Source organism: Pimephales promelas, chromosome 17 (assembly GCF_988280905.1).
Source record: "Pimephales promelas chromosome 17, fPimPro1.hap1.1, whole genome shotgun sequence".
NCBI lineage: Eukaryota > Metazoa > Chordata > Actinopteri > Cypriniformes > Leuciscidae > Pimephales > Pimephales promelas.
The window spans coordinates 24737795-24750597 of NC_142785.1; the positions used below are offsets into that span (position 1 = coordinate 24737795).

Here is a 12803-nt window from a genome sequence, read left to right on the forward strand (position 1 = left end):
ATTCATAGATTTCTTTCCTTAAAGGTACACTAAGTAACTTTTTTTTCTTCAAAATTAACAAAAGTCAATACATCATCAATCCTTCATCCAAAACGTGTTTTTATCTTACCCTGGTTCACTAATGGTAGCAATTGTAAGTATATTTTAGACCTATAACGGGATGGTTTTCGCAGGAAAATGAGTGTAACTCGCCTGTGCAAGTCTTTTCATATCCATAAATAGAGAAAAGTTGCTCAGGTTACTTTGATATGTGTATGTTGTGGGAGTGGCATAGGTTAGTTGTCACAACAAGTGAGAAAGGTTGACATGCAGCAAAATCTTGAACCTCCGGAGAATCAGCAGTCTTAAAAAAAATTGACAAACAGAGTAGGGTTGTGACGGTGAGGATATTTTCTCACCGGTTAAACGACGTGTGACAACACCGGTAATACCGGTGTCACCGGCGGGGGCTTTTAAATCACTAATTTAAAGGCAAACGTAAAATGCGCATGTTTTCACAGGCACACATAACGGTGCGGTGGTGCGGGAAAGAACTGTTTTGTTATTGTGCCCTGAATATAGGCTAGTTTGAAAACGAAACTTTTGATTGACACACATGTGATCTAAACATCTGAAAATCCACCATTTTTGTCCGACAAAGCAGTCATGAGAGTTAGTAGATTAACGTTGGTGGAACTTGGCTTTATCAGGCAATCTGTCACGACACATTAAAGAGCCACAAAACGGTAGACCTATTTATTGTTTGATTTTCTTTGACTGACCAAATTTGAAAGTTGAGACTGTTTCATATTAAATATTACCTGCTCGGTCCGGTCTGTCAACATGTTGTCAGTGTCCTCTATTTTTCACTGCTTGAGAATATAGGTTGAATCCGAAATCGCCCCCTAAATGGTAAATGGACTGCATTTATATAGCGCCTTCATAGACCTAATGGCCACCAAAGCGCTTTACATTTGCCTCACATTCACCCATTCATACACTCATTCATACACCGACGGCGGTGTCAGCCATGATGCAAGGCGCCATCCAGCTCGTCGGGAGCAGCTGGGGTTAGGTGTCTTGCTCATGGACACCTCGACACTTGGTCAGGTGGAACCGACCAAGCCTTTCGGTTCGTAGACAACCCACATGAACCACTGAGCCACTGCCGCCCCTAAACCCTCATTTACTTAAGCCTATTCCCACCATTAGTCCACTAATATTTTTCACTTGAAGGAGTGAATGAGAAGGAGTGAGTAAAAACGAGTGAGCGAATTCGGACAGCCGTTGCTGACAGAGACGCGATCTGACACGCGTCCCATTTTCTCACAAATCTCTACGTTCGTTCGACTGCTCTTATGGACATTTTGGCATAATTTGTGTGTTATGGTTTGTTCAAGCCTGAAAGAGAACTCGATACCGACGTGCGTCTTTTCTGTGGGTCGTGCGTGTGTGTTAATAGGCAGGATTTAACGGCTACTACGTAATTGCGTTCAATATTTTTAAGGCTTTAAACTTAAACTTTTTTTTTTTCACATGCTAACCGCGGTGGGCATGTCATGAAACCGGTGATGCGACTGAACACCGGTAACACCGACTACCGCAAGCCTAAAACTATGGAAGCTTGTTTCCGCCACTGAATAAAAAAATAAAATAAATAATTGCGACTTTTTATCTCACAATTCTGACTTTTTTTCTCACAATTGCGAGATAAAAAGTCCGAATTGCGTGATATAAAGTCGCAATTGCGAGTTATAAAGTCAGAATTGCGAGATATAAAGTCAGAATTGCGAGATATAAAGTCAGAATTGCGTGATATAAAGTCGCAATTGCGAGATAAAAAGTCAGAATTGCGAGATATAAAGTCACAATTGCGAGTTATAAAGTCAGAATTGCGAGATAAAAAGTCAGAATTGCGTGATATAAAGTCGCAATTGCGAGTTATAAAGTCAGAATTGCGAGACATAAAGTCAGAATTGCGTGATATAAAGTCGCAAAGCGCGTTATAAAGTCAGAATTGCGTGATATAAAGTCAGAATTGTGAGATTTAAACTATTCTGATGGGGAAAAAAAAATTGGCCTAATAAGTCGCAATTGCGAGTTTATATCTCACAATTCTGAGAAAAGATGTCAGAATTTCGACATATAAACTCGCAATTATGTGTTATAAAGTCAGAATTGCGAGATGTAAACTCGCAATTGTGAGAAAAAAAGTCACACTTCTGTCTTTTTTTCTCAGAATTGCGACTTTATATCACACAATTCTGACTTTATATCTCGCAATTCTGACTTTATATCTCGCAATTCTGACTTTATAACACACAATTCTGACTTTATAACTCGCAATTGCGACTTTATATCACGCAATTCTGAGAAATAAAGTCAGAATTGTGAGATATAAACTCGCAATTGTGAGAAAAAAAGTCAGAATTGTGAGAAAAAAAGTCAGAATTGTAAGATAAAAAGTCACAATTCTTTATTATATTTTTTATTCAATGGCGGAAACAAGCTTCCATATAAAACAGAGGAGAGTCGGCTGGCAAAAAAAAAAAAGTGACAGAGCTCGTAATAAAACGAGAATCCACATTGGCTTGACTTTGTAAAGATGGTAAGAAGTTTTGGATTTAAAATGTAAAAGTGATGCAGAGATGAAATTTTTATTATTCACCAGGTGAGTAAGGTATTTTATTGAGTAGATCAGATGAATTACCATATGGAGCTCATAATTCAAAATTGGAGCTCATAATCAAAATTGCTGAAATTTAGTTTCAAGGAAGTACTGTGTTTAGGCCCATGGACCAGAAAGTCTGCATATGGCAAACACTTCAGGAGATTCAAAGATTCAAAGATTGCAGGAGAGTTGTGATCTGATTGGTTGAATTGTACAGGATGTCCGGGAGACGTGTGCCGTGTATTTTAGCGGCCCGTAATCATTCAAAATTCATGATAATTCAATTTTTAATGATAATACTAATTGTCAGGACATTTTATCTTGGTTTATCATGAAAAAGATCATTGTTATCCCTAGCTTATAATGAAGTAGTTTTATAAGCAGTAGGATAATGTCTCTCTAGTTATGAGAAAAAGCCATATTGATCTGCAGTCATGCAGACCCGAAGCAAAACCAAAACAATGCATCCAGAAATAATAGCTATACAATTATTACAAAAAAAATGTTAACACATCAAGTCATAACTTATACGAGTCATAAGCAAATGACCTAGAGTACTCAAATCAACACAGGCTAAACATATCAGTAAGGAATCAAGTTTATACTTAAAAATACCATAACACAGCAGGATAATGAACATTACAGATCAAAAAATTTGGGTCAGTAAGATTGTATTTTTATAAGGGAATATGTTGGGGGCATTTTCCTTCCTTTATACAGACATGTTTGATGCTATTTTGAGGTTATTTTTAGATCCTCTGAGCTTTCTCTCACCTATCCAATATCACACTTTGTCATTGTTTCCATGGAAACACTGTCTGATTTGAGAAATTAAAAGCACAAAGACAGGTAAAGCGGCAGTAGACTTATGACAACTCACAATCCTAAAGGGTTCCAAGTCAGGTCCATTTTAACAATGTGATGAAACAGACCATGTTTAGTATCGAAAACTAATAGACATAAACCAAGACCTAGTCTGTGACATCTAGGGGCTTCATGGTGGTACTGCAGGGGGACCGCCAATTGTTGTTTGATTATAGAATTGAGTTTGAGTTTTTCAAATTAAACAAGTTTGGTATAATTTATATATTTTTTTACATTTTTGAAAGACGTCTTAAAATACTCTGCATTAATTGGATTTAAAAAATATAGTAAAAATACTTAGCTATATTGTGAAATATTAAAATTTAAAAGAAGTGGTTTCTATTTTGTAACTAAATGTAACTTAATCCCTGTAATGGCAAAGCTGAATTTTCAGCATCATTACTCCAGTCTTCAGAGTCACATGATATTTCAGACATCATGCTGATTTGCTGCTCAAGAAACATTTCTTAATATCGCCAATGTGGAAATATATGTTAGCTCCTTCATTGTTCCTCCCACATTAAAAATGTATTTAAAATGTAATTAAAATGTAATGCAAAGTAATATGGCTAAATATACATTTCTAATTAAAGTATATGCCAAATGCAAAAAGTAAATATGTTTGTAAATTAATTTTGAAATTAAAAGGTGTGTGAGATAGCCAGGATTAAAATCCAACACTCCACCTCTCAATCTTTAGTCTAACAAAGACTCTTTTCAGGTCTGACAAAACTTGTTTTTGTGTGACGTTCATCACAGCAGCTCAGGAATATTTTATGTTTAGTCTATTTCACAATACAAAATGATTACCAACACAATAAAATGAGAGCTGTCTGTCTCAGTCTCAATCATATTGATGTCAACAACACAAATAGGGTATCAAAGTAAGACCTTGAATCTGTCCCACTGTATACTGTGTACTTCATAATACAGAAACTAGTATTCTTCAGTACTTTAGCCAAAAATGTCAACTCATTAACTCCAATAAACATGTTGTAAGATTTGTTCTAACATGTTAAGAGATCCTTGTCACCCAAATCCTGAATCTTTAGGCATCACTGAAGATTCATCTGATCTGACACTAACGTTAGATATCTGACACCATGACCCTCAGCTCATTGAAAATCGATATGGGACGTTTCTAAATAATATACCAACCTGACACAACAGCAGCGAGAATTACACATTGACTAAGTTGTTTATGTCGTTCTGTGAGCTAATTTAACAGCCACTTACCACCGGCTAGCTTAGGTATTCGTCCAACTTTGTTGGTTATTTCCGCGGTGAGAGTGCCAAAGTCCTGCTCGTACGCTTCAAAATCCGAAGACATGATGTATTTTTGTTTTTAAAAGATTAAAAGATGTATGTACTGGGATCCGCTACACACTGTTGCTTGCGTCTGCTTCTTATTGACAACTGCGTCACTTCCGGGTGGTGTTACGAGAATTTGTTCACGATCTCTTCCTGTATATGGTTCCGTTGTGGTGTCAATCGCGCGTGTTACTGTATTATCTTCCTCGTTGAATTATGTTTTAATTATTTTAAAAACGATTCAATCTCTTAACACTGTTACGGCGTTAAATAACAAGTTCACTGATTCATATGCAGCGTGAATGCCGGTTTTTCTTGGACACTGATCGCACGAGGAAATGTCGAGGTAACGTATGAGTTAACGATTCATTTTTCATTTTCAAAACAATCTGTTCATTAATCAAATGTATAGAAATACAGATTGTTGCCGTCATAATGAAAGATATCACACATCATCTATGTCTCTATTGGCAACCATGGCCTTTTTCAAAGTCATTGATTAAGGTCTGATATCTGTAATTTGGCAATAAATATCATTTAGACTACATTTAGACGATATTTTCTATATATTTGACTATATTTTACTGCAAAATGATTAATAAAATTGAGTGGACTCCAGAATCAGTTTGACTTTTTTATGGAATATTAAGTAATCGATCTCCAACGATTCAGTTCACGCAGTCTGACACTCAGTAACGTTAACAACTGGATAAAGTTTCTTTTGGTGTTGGGAAGTCTAAATCTTTTTCGGTAACACAGTGTCATTGCCTTACATGTAGTAGTTACTTGTAATAACTATAAAAATTATGCGTAATTACATGCAACTAACCAAACCAAACCCTTATTTTAACCCTATGGTAAGTAACCCTATATGTAGTTAGTTACTCAATATTACTCAGTACTTAAACGTACAGTTTAACAAAGATACCTTAAAATAAAGTGTAACCTCTTTTTCATTTATTTGTTTGCTTGTTTAACTTCAATCTATAGTGATAAATAAGAGGCCCTAAGTTTAACCTCAATGATGTAAATCACACTGTAGTATCATAGAAGCAAAGCTTTGGGTGTGACATTCGAAGCAACAAAAATTTCCCTAAGGGGATAATAAAGTATTCAATCAGTCATTTCTTTTTACCCCTGCTTTATGTTATAATGACATTAGTAAACAAACTAGGCTTACTATTTTGATGTAGAGATAGTGAGGTAGAACACAAATGGATGAGCATAGTATGCTTTTTTTGTGATATGTTAGCAACTGACATAGCCAAGTATTTTTATATGAATGATTTCACATTAGATAAATAGATAGATAGATAGATAGATAGATAGATAGATAGATAGATAGATAGATAGATAGATAGATAGATAGATAGACAGACAGGCAGACAGTGGTATTTTGTCTTAAACTATGGTTACAATGGTAAAATTTAGTTTAAGGTGAGTCTTCCTCTTCCATAATTAATTTCAACTTCACCTGCCTTCTCTTCAGATGGATGGCTTGGCTTTAGCTCAAGGATAGGGTGATCAGGGGATTAGTACGGAAGGATGCCACACGCTGACCGAGTCTGGAACTCTTGGAAACGGCTGGTGACAGGTGACGTAGCGGATCAATGGTTGTTTCGGAAGAGACAGAAAAGATGCCCATTGACCTCTTTAAATCACTGCAATAAACCAAGACAGCACGCCTGACTACTTGACAGCTGTTAAATCGAGGACCTTAAAGACACTAAAAAAATGAATATTCTGTCTGCTATAATTGTGTTTGAGAACCTCCATGAGGTCAAAAGACTTTTCCACTGGGGTCCGATCATCGCTCTGACGGTCATTGGCATGTGCTCCACCATGGCCATACTAGACTCCATAATCTGGTACTGGCCACTGGACACCACTGGAGGCAGCATTAACTTCATCATGCTCATTAACTGGACTGTCCTCATTCTGTACAACTACTTTAATGCCATGTTTGTCGGCCCTGGTTACATTCCTCTGGGGTGGAAACCGGTAAGTCTGTTTTAGAGTGTTTTCAGAAGTCTCTTATACTCACAAAGGCTGCATGTATTTCATTAAAAAATACAGTAAACACTAAAATTGTGAAATATTATTACAATTTAAAAATAAACTTTTCCTATATTCCCAATTTTAAAATTTCAAAATGCTATTTTTTTGCATTATTTATTAATCCAGTCCTCTTCAGTGTCACATGATACTTCAGAAATCTTTCTAATAAAGCTAATTTTGCTGCTCAAGAACCATTTCTTATTATTATCAATGTTAAAAACCGTTGTGCTAACTTATTTATTTTATTTATTTATTTATTTATTTCGAAAATTAAATGTGTTCTTGATGATCTTTCAAAAAAAAATCTTACTGACCCCAAACTTTTTAAAGGGTTAGTTCACCCAAGAATGTAAATTCTGTGGCTGGCTGCTAGGTAATTGCATCTGCTGGCCCAGATAAGTTAGTAAAAACAATAGTGACTAAAGTGGCTCAACATTAAGTTTATCAAGCGACGAGAACATTTTTTTCAATTTTTTTGCTAAAACTTCACATACACTATCTGGGGACATCAAAGACTTTTTTTACATCTTGTGAAAAGGACATTATACCACCCCTTTAAACATGTGCCTGTATGATATGGTCTTGTTTTCTGAAGGTTTCTGAAATCAGCATGTCTAATATGACTTATGTTGTTATCTGTGTTTTCTAACAGGAGAATCAACAAGAAATAATGTACTTACAGTTCTGTAAATTGTGCCAAGGCTATAAAGCCCCAAGGTCACATCACTGTCGCAAGTGTAACAGGTAGATTTGTCTAAAAAAACTGACTGGTTTCTTTTAATATGGATCCATTTTAAAGTTGAAGTGTGTCATTTTTAATATACATGTTAAACAAATGGCTCAATCAATGGTGTGAGTTTGGGGTGTTAGTTGCCGAGGGGGGTGCATTTGAGAAACATGTTTAAAAACAATTATTGTTTTTCGTTATCTTTTTTATTAAATAAATTACATACTTCAACTTTAAAGAGATAGTTCACCTAAAAACTGAAAGTTCTGTCATCATCATGTTGTTCCACACTTGCATGACTTTCTTCTGTTGTTGTTGTTGTTGTTGTTGTTGTTGTTGTTGTCCATGCACAGGACAACAAAAAAATTTCATTTTTGGGTGAACTAGCCCTTAAAGGACTCCCTTTATGGATCCCTTTATGTTGTGCTTTTTTTGTTTGTTTGTTTTTTGACCAATTTGTGCTTTATTCACATTCATATTTAACATAAAAATGTCTCCTTGCCTCAGGTGTGTGATGAAGATGGATCATCATTGTCCCTGGATCAACAACTGCTGTGGTCAATTGAATCATGCGTACTTCACCAGTTTCCTCCTGCTCGCTCCACTGGGCTGCATGCATGCCGCACTAATATTTATCATGACTACGTACACTCAACTTTATGATCGGGTAAGAGTTTTTTCACGTTTTTCTTCTTATTTTTGATGTAATTCATTCTATTAACAATCAATAGCTCTAGCATGGACACACACATATGTAAAATATTACCTTGGCTAAGCTAAAAAAAAGTAATTCTAACAAGATTGTTCCTCTGTGCCATTATTGTTATAGTTGTGGTATAGATTCTGCTATTCTTTTATTTTTAGAATATATTTAGCTTTATTGTTATAGTTATCATCTTAAGTGTGAACTTACATTTTTTTTTAAATCTGTCATAATTTATAGTTAACTTCATTTTTTTTAATTCTGTCATCATTTACTCACCCTCAAGTTGATATTTTGTAGATATTTTGAAGATCGTCGATAACTAGACAGTTGATGGTTCAATAGTAGGAAAAAAAATACTATAGAAGTTAATGGGGTCCAACAGACATCCTTCAAAGTAAATGGTGACAGAATTTTCATTCTTAAGTGAACTATTCCTTTAAAACTCGATGTTCTGGCCCATTTTCTTGGATTTAGATCTCATTTGGTTGGAGCTCAGTGAAGATTGACATGAGCGCTGCTCGGCACATCCACCATCCCATCATGCCTTTCAGCATTGCGGCATTTGCAGCCACTCTTTTTGCACTGGGACTGGCGCTGGGTACCACTATTGCTGTTGGCATGTTGTTTTTTATTCAGGTAGGTAACAATTTTTATGGATATAGATAGAAGAGCACTTTCTTTCTCTTGCATTCGAATTTTCTTTCCCACCAAATTAACAAAGGTCTATTTAATCCATGGTTTCCTTGTGAGGATGTTTCTCATATAAGTTCAATTTGATCATCAATTTTCTCTTTTTCTTTTAGATGAAGGTGATTCTTCGAAACAAAACCTCAATAGAAGCATGGATTGAGGAGAAAGTAAGCTTGTATATACAGTATGCCTATCTGCTAAATGAGGTGAATTAATCCAATATCCCTCCTCTAATCCAACACTCTTTCAGTAGTTCTCTTTTAAAGACTTCCCTGAACTATGAGCGCTTGGTGTCATTAACATTTACTTAATGACACAAAGAGGTGCTGATAGTCTTTGACTAGAATCAAGATTGCTGGAAGGCTATGTACACTACTGCTCAATATAGACTACTGGTCTGATTTTTTGGCAGCCTGTCACATGATCCTTCAGAAATCATTCTAATATGCTGATTTGGTGCTCAAGAAACATTTCTTATTATTATCAATGTTTAAAACATTTGTGCTGCTTGCTATTTTTGTGGAAACCATGATACATTTTTTGATTATAGTTCAAAGGAACCACTTTTTAAATATTTTTTATAACAATGGCAAAGTCTTGATTTTTTTTTTTTTCAATATAAGAAAAAAGTATAAAGTATATTTCTTTTAAGAAATAAAAAGAAAATCTTACAGACCACACTTTTGAATTGTAGTGTAGTTTTTTAAATCATTCAGAAATTGTGTTTAAATAATTGTGTATGTAAATTCATGACTTTCTAAAAACATTCAGGTAATCAAATGTTCAGATAAACTCTTTATTAAAAAAAATCACCGGACTACATAAAAATAACTACATAACAATTCTGAAATGTACTTGAAATGAAAAATATATGCTGTATTTAGGTTCGGGAATATATATATATATATATATATATATATATATATATATTAATCCTGTAATTTTGTATTTTTTCCCACCATTTAATCTCCTTTCATCGTTTTTTCAGTTCACTTAAATTGTCCTGCAGACAAGAAGTTAGTGTGAGAAATTAATTTTAAAAATTAAGGTTTTAGATATTAAAGTTCTTAAGGTAATAATTACAAAATAATAAAATAGAAAAAAATTCATGTTGACTTCTCAAATGCACATGTAGGAACTCTAAAACTGTGTATTAATTGGTCCTTTGTGACTATATGATACCTTATGGACATTTGATACCTATAAGACATAAGATTAGTAAGTCCATGTTACCACCTGGATTCAGCAGATCCATTGGGTTCATTACATTAAAGCAAGAATATGTGTGTTCCCAGGCCAAAGACAGAATCCAGTACTACCAAACAGGTGAAGAATTCATCTTCCCCTATGACCTGGGCAGCCGATGGGAGAACTTCAAGCAGGTGTTCACATGGTCTGGTACCCCCATGGGAGATGGAATCGAATGGCCTGTGCACGAGAAGTGTAACCAGTATACTCTAACCGTATGTGCTCAGCATAATCAATCATTCTTTAGGTTATATAATACAGTCAAATACAGCTCTATAGCTCAGTTTTTAATGATATTTCTGTTTCTTCTTTATTCAGATTGAGCAGCTGAGGCAAAAACATGATAAGCGGCAGAGGAGTGTGAGTATTGCCGTAATCACTATCAAACACAAGAGGGCAGCATTTACTAAAGGACTGACGCAATGATGACTGATTTGCAGGTTGAGTACAGAGTGGTGGAGGACTACAATGGAGCTTGTTGCCCTTTGGGAAAGGGACTAAACACTTTCTTTAGGACACCTTGTACAGAGGAACCCAGAATCAAACTCATAAAGGGGGACACCATCTTTGCTACAAGAGGAACCAAGTGAGCCATCATTTATAGTTATTTTAATGGTGCATATTTTCCAGTAGGGACAGTTGAAATATATATGTTAAGGGATAGTTCACCCAAAAAATGACATTTCTGTCATTAATTACTCACCCATGTCATTCCAAACTTGTAAGACTTTTGTTCGTCTTCAGAACACAAAGGAAGATATTTTTGAAGAAATCTGAGAGCTTTCTGTCCCTCCCTAGACCACTACGCAACTTTGATACTTCAAAAAGTTAATTTAGAGATCATAAAACTAATCCATATGAATTGAGTGGATTAATCCAAATTTTATATAACAAGATTTAAAGCAAAAGCATATTCGCTTTGACGTGTGTTAACCAATGAGGTTCACTCTCGTGTGTTACGCAGCAATCAGTGAGGTTTGTTCTCATGCATCAAGCAGGTTAGGATGATCTTCTGTTTATGTTTGCTGATCGATATTTATATGTAAATAAAAACCTAAATTCAATCTGTTCACATAAAGCGATCGTGTCTCCACTCAATTCAAATGGATTCGTTTAAGATCTCTTTATGAACCTTTTAAAGCGTCAAAGTGTTAGTTGCGTAGCTGTCAACGGAGGGATAGAAAGCTCTCTGATTTTATCAAAAAGATATTCATTTGGAACAACATGAGGGTGAGTAATTAATGACAGAATTTTCATTTTTGGGTGAACTATCCCTTTAACTGTTTATCACGCATGCTATTAGATGCATGTTATAATATATTTTTCGGCCGTTTTTAATTACATTTTTTAAATTTTAATATTATTCAGCATGAATGCATGCCATTTTGTTGATCTAAAGTCATAGTAAAGACATTTGTAATGTAAAAAAATATATATTTCAAAGAAATGTTATTTATCAAAAAATCTTGAAAAATCAATTGGTTTCCACCAAATTATTTAATGATCATTTTCTAAATGTTTCCTGAGCAGCAAATCAGCATAATAGATTGATTTCTGAAAGATCATGTGACACTGAAGACTGCAGAAAATTCAGCTTTGCATCACAGGAATATATAACATTTTACAATATATTTTAAATTGAAAGAAAATACTACTGTTTTTATTGTATTGTTAATCAAATAAATGCAGCCTTAGTGAGCATATAAGACTTTGGTAACACTTAACATACATTTGTCACAGTTTTTATTAATCTTTGTTAATGTTAGTTATGAACAATGCAACTTCATTTTTCATTCATGTAAAATTGGGAACAGATTTACTTTGGATTTTAATAATTTATTAGTAAATGTTGGGATTAACATGAACTAAGATTAATAAATGCTTTAGAAGTATTCTATTTTTCATTGTTAGTTCATGTTAAATAAAGTAGTTAATGTTAACAAATTAAAGTTTTACTTGGACTTTTTACAAAAAGCATTCACAAACTGTACAGTATATATATAAATATTGATAAATATGCTGTTGTTAATCAACAGGTGGTGGATGTATGGGGACAAAGTTCTGAATGAGGAACAGGCTAAAGGTAAAGTTTCAAAATATTTTCCAAAATGTTGTGGCATGATTAGTTATTAAATGTAATTCATAAGTTTCATGTGTGAAATGATATCTCTCCCTGTAGCTGGAGATCGTATTAGAGGATGGTTTCCACGCCGATGTGTCGAGAAGTGTCTCTATGACTCAGCGAATAATTTGATAAGTGAAGAAAAGAAAGAGCAATGATACAGAATTGTACATTTTACTGCTCGCTTTGGACGTAATATTAGGGCCTGAACCCTGCTGAGATGCAAATATATTTCTGATTCTTTTCTAAAGCTGTTCAATGTCACCAGCGCTAAGTGTTGAAGCAAATTAATACTGACACCCCAAAGTTTTTAACCCGTGTGACTTAACATTTCATTTCTAAAAAAAAAAAAAAACAGCTGCCAGAGGAACTGGCAAATGAGAAAGATTTTTTTTTATGGAATTGGGGTATATGGCATAATTTTTAT

At 34.6% G+C, this 12803-nt stretch overlaps 2 protein-coding genes across 4 annotated transcripts in view; one reads left to right on the forward strand and one right to left on the reverse strand.

Moving 5' to 3' along the window:
- The window catches only part of vti1a (vesicle transport through interaction with t-SNAREs 1A), a 125030-nt gene extending 120078 nt beyond the window's left edge, over positions 1-4952 (reverse strand). Inside the window, exon 1 of one of the 3 annotated variants that reach the window (XM_039665075.2) lies at positions 4751-4952. In XM_039665075.2, the coding sequence (XP_039521009.1) occupies positions 4751-4844 (94 nt within the window). In that variant the 5' untranslated portion in view covers positions 4845-4952. The remainder of the gene's footprint in view (positions 1-4750) is intronic. The other 2 variants (XM_039665073.2, XM_039665074.2) reach the window with 2 other exon arrangements.
- Positions 4953-4986: 34 nt separating this feature from the next.
- On the forward strand, positions 4987-12564 carry zdhhc6 (zDHHC palmitoyltransferase 6). Its single transcript, XM_039665069.2, has 11 exons — positions 4987-5171; positions 6315-6826; positions 7536-7627; positions 8118-8277; positions 8791-8952; positions 9120-9173; positions 10302-10469; positions 10573-10614; positions 10695-10840; positions 12291-12337; positions 12434-12564. Exons 2-11 carry the CDS (start codon positions 6560-6562, stop codon positions 12532-12534), a joined length of 1239 nt encoding a protein of 412 aa, XP_039521003.2. The 5' UTR covers positions 4987-5171; positions 6315-6559; the 3' UTR covers positions 12535-12564.
- The last annotated feature ends 239 nt before the right edge of the window (positions 12565-12803 follow it).